At 38.3% G+C, this 18,825-nt stretch overlaps 1 protein-coding gene across 1 annotated transcript; it reads left to right on the top strand.

Moving 5' to 3' along the window:
• The first annotated feature begins 317 nt into the window (after positions 1-317).
• gp1bb (glycoprotein Ib platelet subunit beta) lies at positions 318-18,561 on the top strand. The gene is made up of 3 exons (XM_079826881.1): positions 318-483; positions 4,955-5,298; positions 17,939-18,561. Exons 2-3 carry the CDS (start codon positions 4,961-4,963, stop codon positions 18,225-18,227), a joined length of 627 nt encoding a protein of 208 aa, XP_079683007.1. The 5' UTR covers positions 318-483; positions 4,955-4,960; the 3' UTR covers positions 18,228-18,561.
• Positions 18,562-18,825: the final 264 nt, after the last annotated feature.

Raw genomic sequence — 18,825 nt, 5'->3', positions numbered from 1 at the left:
GTGTGAAGTGTGTAGTTTCAGATAATGATGATTCCTGTGTGTGACTGAGCACAAAGGAAAAGTCCCAGTATCAGAGAATGAAAGTGTGGCCCACTTCCTGTCACATGTTCCTCTGAGGGGGACGACGTGTGTGTGTGTGTGTGTGTGTGTGTGTGTGTGTGTTAGTGTGATGGGTCAGTTTATCAGTGTGTCCCAGCTGTGTGTGAGTGTGTGTGTGTGTGTTAGTGTGTGTATAGTGTAAGTGTGTGTGTGTGTGTGTGTGTGAGTGTTAGTGTGTGTGTGTGTGTGTGTGTGTGTTAGTGTGTGTGTGTGTGTGTGTGTGTGTGTGTGTGTGTGTGTGTGTGTGTGTGTGTGTGTGTGTGTGTGTGTGTGTGTGTGTGTGTGTGTGTGTGTGTGTGTGTGTGATGGGTCAGTTTATCAGTGTGTCTCAGCTGTGTGTGACGCTGCAGTGTTGACGCTCCTCAGACTGACACTGACTCTCTGGTAAGAAATTTTACTTCTTCTCTCAAAATTAAGTTAATCTCTTATTATAATTACTCGAGTTCTAAAACTGAAATATGAGTTATTCTTGATTTAGCTGGTAATGACATTCATCCAACATCATATTCATAACCCACTGGGAACAAGTCGCTATAGTGAAATAAGACACGCTTCAGTTTAATGTGGAGGAATGTAGAAACCACTTATTTCAAATAAAATAAATCATAAAGAGCTGAATTGCACACATGGATGTTTGGTAAATGAATCCAAATATAACAAGAAGACATAATAATAACACAATAGACAATAAAATATCAAAATCCATGAAGACACTATTAGGAATAAACATATTTACAGAGACGCTTAATAATGCAGCGCCGTTCATGTGAATAAACAATAACAATAATAATAATATATGCCATTGTACTTAATGATCATTATTTAATTTAATAACACCATGATATGTTAATTGCCATGGTTTTGTAATATCTAATATTTTTATGTTTTGTTTGCATAAATGAATTATACTTAATTTAATGCTGTCAAATCAATTAATCATGATCTATCGCAACTAACATAAAAGTGTGTGTTTATATAATGTGTGTGTGTGTACTGCACACTCAAAAAAATAACTCTTTCAATGAACATAAAAAAATCATGGAAAGTATTTCCACATGATTAACTTGCTTTATTTCAGCATTATGCAATTCTGTTATTCCAATTTGATGTACTTATGTTGGTTCAACTTAATTTATTAAGGTTGATTCAACTTATTTACTATGGTTAGGCACAGCTTCATTTAATAGTGTCAGCCCAACTCATTTACAATGTTTTGGACCAACTCATTTATTTAGGTTAGCCTAACAAAAGTGCTTAATGCTGAAAGAAAGCCATTTAATCACATGGAAATCCTTTCCATGATTTAATTACATTCATTGAAAGAATAGCTTTTGAGAGCATTTACAAAAACCTTTTACAAGATTTTATTGGCTCGCCAGAAGATGGTTTTGTTACATCTATGGCATGCCCAGAGTAGTTTTTTATTATTAAAACAACTTTTAATAGTTATTAGCAGGTCCTCAGCCCAAGCACATGCTCTACACTTCACCCAATGATAACCTCCAAAAACACTAACATAACAAAAACGTTTAAATACCAACGTAAAAAAAACATTAAGCATTAAAAAGTCTCTCAATTTTCTCATCTTGTTAAAAATGCATCAAATTGCACTTTATTTAAACATTTACTCTCCGAATTCAGCCCCTTTGCAAAGCATGATGGGAAGTGAAAGTCTTGTTTCTTTGGGTTACTTGATTGAAACATGTTATTTCAAAATGAAAACATCAAGTTATGTCAAAGAGTGACGGTTTTAAGTGAGTTTAACATGAATCAATTACATTTGAACCAGAAACCTAATATAATGGTGTTAAATCAAGATGAATTGCTTAAATAAAGTGAACAGCATCATAAATCTTTTTTTGAGTGTATATACACACACACACACACACATATTATAAACACAAACTTTAACTTTTTTGCGATTGATCCCAATTACACATTTTGTAATTTGTAACTCAATATTAATTTAGAATGTGTGTTAGATTCATAAGTGTTGTGTTGTATCCTCTGTGATCACTGAAAAAAATGGTGTGTTGGATTTACATGATTTAATCATGTACATCGGTTCCACATGAATCAATTAAGTTAAACAAACATAATTTGTTCACATAATTTCAACATAATGGAATTAAGTAAATTTTAAGTAACTGAAATAAGTAGTCTCACAATGATTTTAATATGGCTCCTTAACAACAGTGGTGCACACGGGGCTTGAGACCCTGCCTCTTTAATCAAAACACATGTTTATTTTTGCATATTTTTGTTGTCACTTGACTGATATAACGCTGTACTCAGTAGCTTTCATTACATTTGCCAGCAATAGCACATTATATACACTGTAAAATCCAACAGTTGTTCTTACTAAGACTTTTTTAGTAAACTTTACTTAATGTCCAATAATTTGTTGACCTTACTTAAAACAAGTAAGTAATCTGAACTATTTGCATGCTATGCCTTCGTTACTTAGAAAACTCAAGTAAACATTACTTGACTGGTTTGAGTACCATTTGGCCAAAGCAAAAATACAAGCGGGCGGACGGGCAAAGTGTTTTTGAGGCGGGGCAATTTTTTCTAGACTTATCACTCATTTCCTCCACTTCTTCTCACCATAATTGTGATCAGTGTTCCCTTTGGTTGGACACTTGGAACTTCATTCATATTATAGTAATTAACTTCCTATTAATGCAGCAATGCAACAAGAAATTGATTTCAAAACAAGGGAAGTAATATATATATATATGTAATATTTGTCCATTAATGATATAGAACATAACTATTTTTCATGTCAAATAATGACCTTTTAACATGTTTTTTGCTAATATTTATGGCATATCCTTTTAATTGAGTTGATATAATCCCTCTATGTTTGTCACAATATCATTTGGCCATGCTCGAGTGTGTCATACACACACTTCAACATTCAGCATGCAAAACACAACAATGGTAACAAGGATTTTTTATTTTTTATTTTTTATTATTAATACGACCTTTACTATTTTACTTGCTGTCATTATTGGGGTTATACTGACAAAAGACAAATAGTAAAATAAAGGCAAAAATAGTAAAACGAAGCAATTAATGTATTCATGCCACAATGCACTCTGGGAGTACACGTCCTCAGATCCCAGATAGAATTACGTTGACAAAACTTAAACGGTTTAAGTAAGAACAACTTAATGCAATTAAGTAATGCTTACTTAATTGAATTAAGGCAACAAGTTTGCACAATTTAATTAAGTAACCTGAACTAATTAGTTTTTACAGTGTATGTGCTAAGTGTGAAATGCTCTTTAATGACATGTGCTGAGTCAGTCCGCAGTCTAAGCAATCGCTCCGCTCTTCTCCACTATGTTAACCCAGTGTAATTTAAAGGGCCCTATCTTGCACCCAGCGCAATTGACTTTGTACACCGACGCATGTGTCATTCCTATTTTGCATCCGCGCAAAGCGCGCTTTTCCCTCCACAGAAGCACGTCGCTAAACTAGTGAATGAACTTGCGCTCCCTGGGCGGTTCAGCGCAAAAAAGGAGGCGTGTTCCGGCGCAAACAATCCCTGGTGCTATTTTGCTGTTCCATTAAACAATTGCGCCACTGACCAGAAAAAAACTAGTCTAAAGTCAGTGGCGCGCTGCGTGTTGTTCATTATGCTATTTTAAGGGCGCATGCTTGACCATAATGTATAGCGTGCACAACGCGCATACACTTTGCTCATGTAATCTACACAGATGCAACAGTTATTTTTGCAAATCATAAATTGTTACACTAAAAAAATATTAACACATGAGATGACGGAAATCATTGTGGTGTGCCACGAAGATGTGAAAAAATAGGCATAAATCTAGCTTACAAATGATTCAGGCTAATTGTAATAATTAAGGATAAGACCTGTTTGCCCAATAGTGGCAAGACATATATGTATATAAGGACATCTGACAAATTGGTATGTCCGTCAAGAACCAGGAAAAAAAATCGACTGAAAAACTGAAAAAACTGAAAGACTGAAAAAAAAAAGACTGTGAAATCACCTTTACCATAATGTACAACATTACAACTTCACTTCTCTGTCTTTCACTGCTCTTACAAGCACATCAGTCTCCTCGGCTGTGAACCGCTCCTGGCGCGCGCCTGGTAAATACGCCATAATAATAGCAATCCATAATGGAACTTGCGCACCTGCTTTTACAGGGAATGTTGGATGACGCTCTGATTGGTTTATTCACGTTACGCCCAAACCACACCTATGAATAATGAAGCTACTTCAGACCAACCCATTTTAGATTTGCGCCGGGCGCAAGAGCCATTTATCCCGCCGGGAAAATAGCAACAGCGCCGAGACCCGCCCACAAAGTTACTTGCGCTTCGCGCTTTGACACTTGCGTTTCAGATCGTTAAAATAGGGCCCTATATGTTCAAATAATTCCACCATAATTAAACATTAAACACTAATATACAATATAAAGTCTCCCCCTTTTTCTCATTTTGCCCAAAAACACATAAAATAACACTTAATTTCAACAGTTTTACTCTAGTCGTCAAGCAAAGCATGCTGGGAACTACAGTTTCAGCAAAAATCATTTTCGAGTACTTTATTGGTTCACATTCACCCCAAATAATTGAATCTAGTAGATTGCACATTTTAGAGAATTACATTAATCGAAAGCAATTAAATCATGTTTAGAAGAGAAACACAAATTTGTTGCGTAGATCACAAATAATACGATTAAGTAAATTGGACAACATGTGTTTTCCTGTTTTTTCAGTGTGTGTGTTTATTATCTTTGCTTCTTTCCTCCTGGAGTCCCAGATAAGCTCTGTCTCTCTCTCTGTGTGTGTGTGTGTGTGTGTGTGTGTGCAGTGTGTGATGAGGTGTGCGGTGCTGGTGTTGGTGGTCGTCCTCCTGCTGGACAGTGAGCTGGTCAGGGCTCGGGCTGCTTGTCCTCAGGTGTGCTCGTGTGATGATGGTGTGATCGACTGTAGTAATCGCGGCCTGACCTCCGCCACTCTGCCCTCCTCCTTCCCTCCACACACCTCTGACCTCCGCCTGAACCATAACCACCTGACCGCCCTGCCCATCCGCCTGCTGGACGCGCTGCCCGCCCTGCGCCACGCCGCCCTCCACGCCAACCCGTGGTCATGTGACTGCGCCATCCTTTACCTGAGAGGCTGGCTGCTGAAACAGAGGAATGATGCTTCCATACGGTGAGTGTGTGAGAGATTACAGCGTTTAATGAACATGACCCCGTGCCATCCTCCACATTCAGCGTCGGAGAGAGACACACGCTGATCTGCCATCTTTAAAGCATTAGTTCACTTTCAAATAAACTTTTGCTTATAAATTTACTCACCCCCTTGTCATCCAAGATATCCACGTCTTTCTGTCTTCAGTTGAAAAGAAATGAAGATTTTTGATGAAAAGATTTCAGGATATTTCTGCATATAATGGAAGTCAATAGACCCCAAACGGTTCAAGGTCCAAATGAGAGGTTCAGTCCAGCCTCAAAAGGGCTTTAAACCACATCAAACGGTACCAGACGATCAATAAGGGTCTTATCTAGCCAAACGATCTGTCATTTTTTCAAAATAAATAAAGTTTAAGTTTTATAAGCACAAATGCTCGCCTTGATCTGTTCAGTGATAGCCGCTCGTGACGTCACGTAAAGCGCAATTACGTTGAAAAGGTCACGCAAACGCAGGGTCAAAGGCGTTTGAATATGTGGATACGGTCCTCCTTCCGCTCATCTGTAAACACTGACTCGGTTCTTCCGCCTGCGTCTAGCGTGAGCTTTTCAACGTAAAAAGGTCAGTCTGTCCATCACTGAACAGAGCAAGGCGAGCATTTGTGCTTATAAAACTTAAACTTTATTTATTTAAAAAAAAAAGACCGATCATTTCGCTAGATAAGACCCTTATTGATCGTCTGGTAGCGTTTGATGTGGTTTAAAGCCCTTTTGAGGCTGTACTGAACCTCTTATTTGGACCTTGAACCGTTTGGGGTCTATTGACTTCCATTATATGCAGAAATATCCTGAAATCTTTTCATAAAAAATCTTCATTTCTTTTCGACTGAAGACAGAAAGATGTGGATATCTTGGATGACAAGGGGGTGAGTAAATTATAAGCAAAAGTTTATTTGAAAGTGAACTAATCCTTTAATGCAGAGACTCCTCTCATGTGTTTAAATATAATGATCAGTGTTGGTTGTAACGCATTACAAGTAACTTGAGTTATGTAATCAGATTACTTTTTCCAAGTAGCTAGTAAAGTAACGCATTACTTTTCAAATTTACAACAAAATATCTGAGTTACTTTTTCACATTAATTTGACTGACAGCTCTCCTGTCCTCATGTTGAGAGTTAGTGTAGAGGCGTGTGTGTGTGTGTGTGTGTGTGTGTGTGTGTGTGTGTGATGGTTATTGTAGTTCTAGACTAAATGTGAGCATTTATTTATCTCACTTGCACAATAAAGATTCTGTCCTCCTCAAAATGAATAAAATCAGTCAAATGCAAAATCAGAATTCTCCAATAATTAAATGTTAAATAAAACAACTATTTTTATGCATAATCTACCTTTATATTTAATTGACCAATGTTTTGCTGCTGACCTTTGATGAGGAAAATTACTAGATTTTTTGTTTTTATTGGTAAAACTCTCCTGCGTCCTATTCTCCCATTATCCAGAGCTGCGCCCTCTAGTGTTCATGAGGGAATCTGCATCTTTACCTCAGCCTGGGGATTATTATTTACATTTTGGTATGAAGAGGTCCGTTGCACAAAAATATAACTTTTTTGTTATAAACAAAAATAAAAACAAGCCCAGCCCAGGTGAGAAAATGTAACGCAAAAGTAACGTAACGCATTACTTTTCTTAAAAAGTAACTAAGTAACTCAATTAGTTCGTTTTTAAGGGAGTAACGCAATATTGTAATGCATTACTTTTAGTAACTTTCCCCAACACTGATAATGATGAATTTAAAAGTTGACGGCCAAACGTATCAGTACTGAAGTTCTCAACGCGGCTGCAGGTGAAATATAATGTGGATAAAGGCCTTTGCACACTGAGTCCAAAATTCGCATGCGAAATTTTCGCACGTCAAAAAATAAATTCGACCTCACGTTATGTCAATTACGCTTGCACACTGCCTCCGAAACTTTCGTCCGTCAAAAAAAAAATCGGAACAGGTTCGATTTTCTGCGTTTTTCGCATCCGTTTTTCCATCTACAGCTGATGCCCAACCTAAAACTGCTGGCAATGCTGGTGAATGAATCGCCAGTGCTCAGGTACCTACAATTATATATACAAATATTATTGTATCAAAAATACTACAAATATTATTATGTCACAGCTATAATTATAGCACACAAAGTCCCTGTAAACCGTGTGTGTGTGTGTGTGTGTGTGTGCGCGCGGATCCATACCTTTAGACATAAGCTGTCAGTCTCTGTTCAGGATAAATTGATTCACGGAAATTTGTGGTCTTCTTTTTAATCTGTGGCTCCAGTATCGCTAGCAAAGCCTCAAACTGAGCCACTGACATTCTAAAGGTAACTTTGAATCGGTCTGGATAATCTCGCAACGCTCCTTGATAAGGAGGTGGAACTCTCCTTCCTCTCTACGCGATCGCAGGAGTGGATGGACCCAATATTTCCTCTTTTTCATTTTTTAAGAGAGAGGACAAAAAAATCATCCTCACTACTTGAAGACGGCATTTTGTGTTGTTTTGCGTTTTTTTTCGTATCGCATTCATTAATACGCATCAGACTCAGTGTGCAAGGTCTCTGTGCGTGACGAATTTTTCGGATCACGAATACGAAAAGACGCATGCGAAAATTTCCGACTCAGTGTGCAAAGGCCTTAATACTGAATAAACATCTGCTCGTCAGGTTAGATTGCTGACTCAAACCTCTTTATCTAAACCTCTATACTTATCCGTCAGACTCGCACATCCGCCATTTTTTTTTTTAACAATTTTTATCCGCGTTTGTAGTTCTAATCGAATCCTCGTCCAACTCGCAGTGGGTTGTGGGTAATATCAGCCATTAGAGCAGCGTTACTCAAAGTGTGGGGCGCGCCCCACTGGTGGGGAATAGAGACGCGACAGGTGGGGCGCGACAAACGGGAGGAAATGTGGTCATTTTTGAGCCCATCTTTATTACCCTTTTGAGCGGTCCCACATGTGGGATTTTTATTTCGGTGCACCTGAGATGAGATGTGCTGCGCTGGTGGAAACAACATGAGACCATGACACCGCGACTGTCAAGATGACTCGCTCAGTGTTTAGAGTGGCGCGGGGCTGGCGCTATGCAACGCATCGCCACAAATGAGTAAAGCAAGCCAACACGCAAACGGCCGCAAGTGAAACAGAAAATAGGCTAAGTCTTAGATGCTCAAAAACACAATCATCTTCATTAAAACGAATGAGACTAAATGCTCTTCCCAATGTTCAGGTCGCTCTCTCATATTGCGGTCTTTGATCTTGAAATGAGCTGATATAATGCAGCTCATCTGTTGCTTTCGTTGACGTGAACTCCGTTAAATGTGCATATAGCTCAGACCGGGAATTGAAGATCGGATTTATAATAATTTTGTAGATAGGTGTAAGGATAGGACAAACAGCGTGTGTGTGTGTTTTTTTTTTTTTTTTCTCGATCAGCCCGTTTTGTTTGTGAGCGCCGTTGCGAGCAGCCTGCCTCAGCTTGTAAAAAAAATGCCTTTTTTAGGCTAAACATTTAAATTAACATTGTGATGCTTGAAATGTTTTATATCTATGGATTTTATTATAAGCAAGAGACAAGTCCAGTTTTGATTTGAGAGGCTAAATTAATCAAACATGTGGTTAACTAACTGTCGGCTGCTGGCCGCTTGGTCGTTACTTAAAATAAAAAAAAGATTTAACAAACAAATAAATGCTTCAAACATTTTTCTAAATTAACTTAATAAAGAAACGAAACGAAATATAACTACTTTGACATTAAAAACAAAACTGAACTATTTTAATGGCTGCAACAATGTGTAGGCCTAATAGGGAGGATAAAAATTAGAAGGAAAAAAAACACGGGCTTCAGTCGGACTCAGGCTGAAAATTTTGATAAGCTGTCGGACACGGGCCGGGCTAGGGCCTCAGTGCTTGATAATAAAAGCACTCGCTCAGTGCTTGATAATAATAATAATAAAAAAACCTACTTTAGCTTTTCTTCTAAAGCAAAATGTAGCCTATTTCCGATTATCACTAAAGCTTTGAAGCAATCCGTGTTGTAAAATGCGCTAAATAAATGAAGGTGGCTTAACATATCATGCATAATGTTTATTTTAGGTTTCAAACATTTAAATACACATAAGTAGGCCTACTAGTAAAACAATACATTTAGAGTTTGTAAAATAGGCCTACACACTGGTGTCACTAGACGCAGCAATAACAATCCATTCAAAAATAATTTGCCGACGTTTTATTCATATCAGATACACGTATAGGTAACTAAAAAGTTTACTATATTCTTCTCCCAGTTCACCGGTCACTTACTTGCATGTATTTCGGGAGAAACTGATAAATTCACGCGAATCCGACTGACAGGACTCTCTGAACTGCGACGCAAACAAACATAGGCGCCCATCTCACGTTATAGATCAAAATCAAGATAATTTATGAAGGTTTTTAAATGGCAAAACACACTCACTTGCACATATTTGAGAATTCGATTATTAGATTTTATGACATGGTAAGCAAGTTTGTCAAGTTCGTCTGATATATCGGCTGATATATATATATATATATAACACATATAACACAACGCATATAGATTTCCCTTACATTAGTTATTTGTAGTTATTCATGATCCCTCAGCCTCTCTAAAATAATGTGATAAAACAAACAAGTTTATTTTTAAACTGCATTATGGTCAAAACAGAACAGAGGAACATAAAAATATATTAAAGTTCTGATAAATAAAATGTATTAAAACTATGAAACACCAACACTCATAATGTGGTTGAGCGGTGTTTCATCCATTTTTATAATTTTGTCAAATATTAATTTATCGGCCATCATAAATACTGATACTGATAGTTTGGAAAAAATTTGTTGGGGCGATTGGGGACAGGTGGGGCTCGGAACCCTTCACTACCTCCAGAGTGGGGAATGGCAGAAAAAGTTTGAGAAACACTGCATTAGAGTATGCTATGGAATACTCTTTTCAACACTACGATTTGAGACATGCTAATTCTATTTTCAAATACTATTTAGGATGGATAGTGTGCGGATTGGGACGCTGCAAATGGTTCACCACTAGGGGGCGATGATCTCTGTGAACCAATGAATCATGAGCAGTCGCTGAGAACTATTGAACAAGTGTGTGTGTGAACCATAGACTGTAGAATAATATGGGCGTAGTGTGCGTGGCGTCACTCATAGGATCTGAAGAGCAGTTCTGAAGTGTAAAGTCGGGTCGAGCTGGCCGTCGCCATCTTGTCAGCGCTTCACTCCCGGATAACAGAAAATGGGCAAAGAGGCGGGACGTGGGCGGAGCTGAGGTGACGACTAACAGACAGCAGACAAACGGCAATCCACCTGTCACTCAAAGTGGCCACGCCCTTAATTATGCTGAACTTTAAGGCTTTATATAATGTAAATGAATGAGTTATAAAAACATTCCCCCCCTCACAGTCGTCATGAAGGGCAACATTAGCCGTAGAGCCCAAAAGCACAGTTTGTCTCAGACTGTAAACATGTGTTCTTCTGCTGTAAAGTTGGCCATTTTACAGTCCCTCCAGAAAAACGCCATTATGCGATCGCATGATTAAATGCATAATCAGCCAAAGACCGCATATTTATGCGGAGGCCGCATTTTTTCTAATACTCTGCACTTTCGCCCCATTAATTGCTAATGCTATTTCCGCGTGCAAAATATGCGGGGCTAGCATGATTTCATAATCCCCGCATTTTCGTTGCAAAAAAATCATATATATTAGCAGAAAGTTGAAAAATGTTTGTTTACTTCACACAAGAGCTGCCATTTCCCCCTATTGCCATGGGAACGTTTAGAAGTGACGTAATTACCCGACGCGAACGTCATCGAAAAGCTGCAAACCCCGCGGAGAAACCACAGATATCGCTGAAACCATAGATATCGCTGAAACCACAGATATCGGTGAAACCACAGATATCGCTGAAACCACAGATATCGCTGAAACCACAGATATCGCTGAAACCACAGATATCGCTGAAACCACAGATATCGCTGTAACCACAGATATCGCTGAAACCATAGATATCGCTGAAACCACAGATATCGCTGAAACCATAGATATCGCTGAAACCATAGATATCGGTGAAACCACAGATATCGCTGAAACCACAGATATCGCTGAAACCACAGATATCGCTGAAACCACAGATATCGGTGAAACCACAGATATCGCTGAAACCACAGATATCGCTGAAACCATAGATATCGCTGAAACCACAGATATCGCTGAAACCACAGATATCGCTGAAACCACAGATATCGCTGAAACCACAGATATCGCTGAAACCACAGATATCGCTGTAACCACAGATATCGCTGAAACCATAGATATCGCTGAAACCATAGATATCGGTGAAACCACAGATATCGCTGAAACCATAGATATCGCTGAAACCATAGATATCGGTGAAACCACAGATATCGCTGAAACCACAGATATCGCTGTAACCACAGATATCGCTGTAACCACAGATATCGCTGAAACCATAGATATCGCTGAAACCACAGATATCGCTGAAACCATAGATATCGGTGAAACCATAGATATCGGTGAAACCACAGATATCGCTGAAACCACAGATATCGCTGAAACCACAGATATCGCTGAAACCACAGATATCGCTGTAACCACAGATATCGCTGTAACCACAGATATCGCTGTAACCACAGATATCGCTGTAACCACAGATATCGCTGAAACCACAGATATCGCTGTAACCACAGATATCGCTGTAACCACAGATATCGCTGTAACCACAGATATCGCTGAAACCATAGATATCGCTGAAACCACAGATATCGCTGAAACCACAGATATCGCTGAAACCACAGATATCGCTGTAACCACAGATATCGCTGAAACCACAGATATCGCTGAAACCATAGATATCGCTGAAACCATAGATATCGCTGAAACCATAGATATCGCTGAAACCACAGATATCGCTGTAACCACAGATATCGCTGAAACCACAGATATCGCTGAAACCACAGATATCGCTGTAACCACAGATATCGCTGTAACCATAGATATTGCTGAAACCACAGATATCGCTGAAACCACAGATATCGCTGTAACCACAGATATCGCTGTAACCACAGATATCGCTGAAACCACAGATATCGCTGAAACCACAGATATCGCTGAAACCACAGATATCGCTGAAACCACAGATATCGCTGAAACCATAGATATCGCTGAAACCATAGATATCGGTGAAACCACAGATATCGCTGAAACCACAGATATCGCTGAAACCATAGATATCGCTGAAACCACAGATATCGCTGAAACCATAGATATCGCTGAAACCATAGATATCGCTGAAACCATAGATATCGGTGAAACCACAGATATCGCTGAAACCATAGATATCGCTGAAACCATAGATATCGCTGAAACCACAGATATCGCTGAAACCACAGATATCGCTGTAACCACAGATATCGCTGAAACCATAGATATCGCTGAAACCACAGATATCGCTGAAACCACAGATATCGCTGAAACCATAGATATCGCTGAAACCATAGATATCGCTGAAACCATAGATATCGGTGAAACCACAGATATCGCTGAAACCATAGATATCGCTGAAACCATAGATATCGGTGAAGCCACAGATATCGCTGAAACCACAGATATCGCTGTAACCACAGATATCGCTGAAACCATAGATATCGCTGAAACCACAGATATCGCTGAAACCATAGATATCGGTGAAACCATAGATATCGGTGAAACCACAGATATCGCTGTAACCACAGATATCGCTGTAACCACAGATATCGCTGTAACCACAGATATCGCTGAAACCATAGATATCGCTGTAACCACAGATATCGCTGAAACCATAGATATCGCTGAAACCACAGATATCGGTGAAACCACAGATATCGCTGAAACCACAGATATTGCTGAAACCACATATATCGCTGAAACCATAGATATCGCTGAAACCATAGATATCGCTGAAACCACAGATATCGGTGAAACCACAGATATCGCTGAAACCACAGATATCGCTGAAACCATAGATATCGCTGAAACCACAGATATCGCTGAAACCACAGATATCGCTGAAACCACAGATATCGCTGTAACCACAGATATCGCTGAAACCACAGATATCGCTGAAACCACAGATATCACGGAAACCATAGATATCGCTGTAACCACAGATATCGCTGAAACCATAGATATCGCTGAAACCATAGATATCGCTGAAACCATAGATATCGCTGTAACCACAGATATCGCTGAAACCATAGATATCGCTGAAACCATAGATATCGCTGTAACCACAGATATCGCTGTAACCACAGATATCGCTGAAACCACAGATATCGCTGAAACCATAGATATCGCTGTAACCACAGATATCGCTGAAACCACAGATATCACTGAAACCATAGATATCGCTGTAACCACAGATATCGCTGAAACCATAGATATCGCTGAAACCATAGATATCGCTGAAACCATGATGAAGCACGCAAATTCCCATCTGCCAACTAAAATAACAGCAAAAGACCAAAGCAAACCAGTTTCCCGGTGTGTTGACCGCTTTCATAACACAGCATCATGAAGCTTCGAAGCGTTATGAATCAGTGAGTCGATTCAGCGGTTTGAAGCGTTATGAATCAGTGAGTCAGTGAGTCGATTCAGCGGTTTGGAGCGTTATGAATCAGTGAGTCGATTCAGCGGTTTGAAGCATTATGAATCAGTGAGTCGATTCAGCGGTTTGAAGCGTTATGAATCAGTGAGTCGATTCAGCGGTTTGGAGCGTTATGAAACAGTGAGTCGATTCAGCGGTTTGAAACGTTATGAATCAGTGAGTCGATTCAGCGGTTTGGAGCGTTATGAATCAGTGAGTCGATTCAGCGGTTCAGAGCGTTATGAATCAGTGAGTCGATTCAGCGGTTTGGAGCGTTATGAATTAGTGAGTCGATTCAGCGGTTCAGAGCGTTATGAATCAGTGAGTCGATTCAGAGGTTTGGAGCGTTATGAATCAGTGAGTCGATTCAGCGGTTCAGAGCGTTATGAATCAGTGAGTCGATTCAGCGGTTTGGAGCATTATGAATCAGTGAGTCGATTCAGCGGTTTGGAGCGTTATGAATCAGCGAGTCGATTCAGTGGTTCAGAGCGTTATGAATCAGTGAGTCGATTCAGCGGTTCAGAGCGTTATGAATCAGTGAGTCGATTCAGCGGTTCAGAGCGTTATGAATCAGTGAGTCGATTCAGTGGTTTGAAGCGTTATGAATCAGTGAGTCGATTCAGCGGTTTGGATCGCCAAAGACGTATGTCAGCAGTTTGACACGGGATCTGAATCATGAATCGACTCGCTGATTCATAATGCTCTGAAGCTTCATGATGCTGTTTTTTGAAAACGGTCATCACTATATAAGTCGTTATTTAGGTTTTAGCAAAAAAACTATTCTGGTTGCTTCATAAAGTTATTGTAGAGCCGCTGTAGTGAGATGGACTTTGTAACGACGTCTTTAGTGTCTTTTATGGGTCTTGAGAGTGTAAAGTGCATTGAGCAATTTTTTAAGAAAACATGCCGCATAATCAAGGATTTTTGCCCGCAACAATCACAAAAAAAAGCCGCATTTTTCTGGAAGGACTGATTTTAACATGAGCTCAATGAGATTCTGCTCCTCTAGTGGCCAGTCCATGAACTGCAGTTTAAGGCCCTTCAGTATCGGCTTCAGCAGAAACTGCGGGAGGAGCCGCTTGGTTGAAACCAAAATATGGACGACGTGTCTTCATGACCTGCTGAGGAAAAGTGAAGCCGCTGGAGGTCTGAATATGGCCATGGGACAGAGTCTGTGCGGTCGAGAGCAGGAAGTAGAGCCTCCCACACTCACAGACGCAGAACAGTTCATGATGTCTGTGTGAAATAAACAGTTATAGAAATGTAGAAATTAAAGCTAAAGCTCCAATCCCGAAAATCCTGAAAAAAATCTGTTAGTGCCTCAGTGACTTCGCTGTCAATCTCAGCTGTCAATCATGACGTCACACCCCCCGTTTTTATAGCATCAAATAACTCAAACTAAACTTATTTAAAAAACCAACACTTGAAATGAAATCATCGTGATAAAAACTGCCTACAAGGACAGAAGCCATGTTTGGGAAAAATTATATGAAGTGTAGTTTGATTGTTCAGTTTGTCTCGCGTCCATTCGAATACACGGAGGGGCGGGGCTTATGAGCTATACTGGGACCAGTCACCAGGGGGCGATGGAGACGCATCGGCTTCAGTTTCTGACAGGAGTGCGGCAGGCTTGTTCGAAACCAAGCGGCTCCTCCCGCAGTTTCTCCTGAAGCCGATACTGAAGGGCCTTAAACTGCAGTTCATGGACTGGCCACTAGAGGAGCAGAATCTTATTGAGCTCATGTTAAAATGGCCAACTTTACAGCAGAAGAACACATGTTTACAGTCTGGGACAAACTGTGCTTTTGGGCTCTAGCATAGATATCCATAATAAAGGCTAGATGTCTTACGGCGGAGTCTCTAACGTCATCAGCGGCGGCCATCTTGTCACAGGCCAGCTTTCTGGCGGCCATCTTGTCACAGGCCAGCTTTCTGCCGGCCATCTTGTCACAGGCCAGCTTTCTGGCGGGCTCCTGATGTGAGGCGAGTGATCTGAGCACAAATACTCTTATCTCACTGAAATCTGGACGGATTTACAAATGGTTTGGTTTCTTACAAACGTTCTTAACGTGGCTATAATTCTGGATGCTTTAACAAATTTTGAATAATTTTTCATAAGTATGCAGTGTCATAACTACATCTCTGACGTTTATAACAAACCAAACAGTTTGAAAATCAGTAGAAAATTGAGCAAGTTATGGTTTTTTAAAAAGTACATGCACCACTGGGTAACACAATGAGTGAGCGAGCTGAGTGTGACAAGATGGCCGCCAGGAGCGGACGTCCACCTCCATTGGCCAGCAGCGGACGAGACATCTATCCTTTATTATCTATATCTATGGGCTCTACGGCTAATGTTGCCCTTCATGACGACTGTGAGCGGGGGAATGTTTTTATAACTCATTCATTTACATTATATAAAGCCTTAAAGTTCTGCATAATTAAGGGCGTGGCCACTTTGAGTGACAGGTGGATTGCCGTTTGTCTGCTGTCTGTTAGTCGTCACCTCAGCTCCGCCCACGTCCCGCCTCTTTGCCCATTTCCTGTTATCCGGGAGTGAAGCGCTGACAAGATGGCGACGGCCAGCTCGACCCGACTTTACGCTTCAGAACTGATCTTCAGATCCTATGAGTGACGCCACGGCCATATTATTCTACAGTCTATGAGTACACTTGATCTCTAAACAGGTTTTAAAAAATATTTTTTAAATTGTCATAAAAAAACAAGGGGAAATCTTCTTCTTCTTCTTCTTCTTCTTCTTCTTCTTTACAAATGTTTTAAAGTTAATAAAAATGTAATATAATGTAATAATACAATATAATATATATTATATTATATAACAAAGAAAGATTTTTCTCAGTGAAAGTAATATAATATAATTCAAATAATATAATATAATATAAAATAATGATATAATACAATATGATATAATATAATACATAAAATAATATATAAACTAATAATATAATATAAATTAAAATAATAATATAATATAAAATAATATAATATAATATAAAATAATATAATTTAATTTAATATAAAATAATAATATAATATAAAATAATATAATATAATTAATAAAATAATATAATTTAATATAATATTTAAAATAATAATATAATACAATACAATATATAATATAATATAAAATAATAATATAATTTAATTTAATATAAAATAATAATATAATATAAAATAATATAATATAATTAATAAAATAAAATAATATAATTTAATATAATATAAAATAATAATATAATGTAATATATAATAATATAATATAATATAATGTAAAATAATAATATAAAAAAATATAATATAATATAACATAATATCATATAATATAATATAAAATGATAATATAATATAATTTAATATAACAATATAATATAAAATAATAATAGAATATAATATATAATGAAATAATATAATATAAAATAATAATATAATTTAATTTAATATAAAATAATAATATAATATGATATAATATATAATAATTTATAATGTAATAATATAATATAAAATAATAATATAAAACAATATAACATAATATCATATAATATAATATAAAATAATAATATAATTTAATATAATAATATAAAATAATAATATAATATAATATATAATAATATATAATGACAAGATGGCGACGGCCAGCTCGACCCGACTTTACGCTTCAGAACTGCTCTTCAGATCCTATGAGTGACGTTACGCACACTACACCCATATTATTCCACAGTCTATGAGTACACTTGATCTCTAAACAGGTTTTATTTAGACATATTTACTATAATTAAAAGGATTAATAGTAGTTATTAGAGCCGTCCTTTTTATGCATGTTTGGCCCGGGGTTGTTGTCGCATTTACACTGTTCTGGCCAGCAGGGGTCGCCGTGGAGACGGGTGTCCTGATGTGTGTGTGTGTGTGTGTGTGTGTTTCAGGAACGTCACCTGCAGTTCTCCTGCTCACCTGAGGGGGCGCCTGCTCGTGACTCTGGCTGAGCAGGAGCTTCTGGACTCCTGTCACTATTGGCTGTGTGACCTGGCTCTGGCCTCTCAGATCAGCCTCTTCATCTTCATCTCAGTCCAGGTGCTCCTGCTGGCCTTCATCATCCTCTTCCTCCGGCGCTTCGAGCGGCTCACGCGCACGGCCGCGGAAACCTTCATGGCGGAGGACGATCACATGACCCAGAGGAACGAGTTTGACGTCATTAAAGACCGGAGCATGTAGGACGAGACGGACCGACAGCGAACATCCCAGTCATTTGTATTGCCTTTTTTATTGCATATATATTGCATATGCTCCAGTCATGCAACAATAAAGCGCTTAAAGCAGTTTAGACAAACACATGTATTACTGACTGTAAATGAGGCCCTGATGGAAGAACTTTAGGGGAAATCCCGTTTCTTCTGCTCCTGTCTTTGTAAAGTTGCTCTCTTTTGTAAACTGACCCACTGGTCAAATTAATTAAACAATTTTGGTGCATATTTACAGTTTGAAGTGTTTGTGTGTGGGTTTTCTCAATCCTTTTATTCATCAAATAAAATATTTTTTAAATTGTCATAAAAAAACAAGGGGAAATCTTCTTCTTCTTCTTCTTCTTCTTCTTCTTCTTCTTCTTCTTCTTCTTCTTCTTCTTCTTCTTCTTCTTTACAAATGTTTTAAAGTTAATAAAAATTTTATATAATGTAATAATACAATATAATATATATTATATTATATAATAAAGAAAGGTTTTTCTCAGTGAAAGTAATATAATATAATTAAAATAATATAATATAATAATATAATTTAATATAATATAAAATAATGATATAATACAATATGA

Source organism: Gobio gobio, assembly GCF_949357685.1.
Source record: "Gobio gobio genome assembly, chromosome: 10".
In the NCBI taxonomy this organism is placed as follows: domain Eukaryota; kingdom Metazoa; phylum Chordata; class Actinopteri; order Cypriniformes; family Gobionidae; genus Gobio; species Gobio gobio.
The sequence above is the reverse complement of the archived record's forward strand: the minus strand, read 5'-3'. Positions and strand labels throughout refer to the sequence as shown.

Excerpts from the sequence above, each read along its gene's own strand:
- gp1bb (XM_079826881.1), top strand. The coding sequence starts at position 4,961 with ATGAGGTGTGCGGTGCTGGTGTTGGTGGTCGTCCTCCTGCTGGACAGT. Across the intron at positions 5,299-17,938 it reads AGGAATGATGCTTCCATACG|GAACGTCACCTGCAGTTCTC; the intron begins GTGAGTGTGTGA and ends TGTGTGTTTCAG.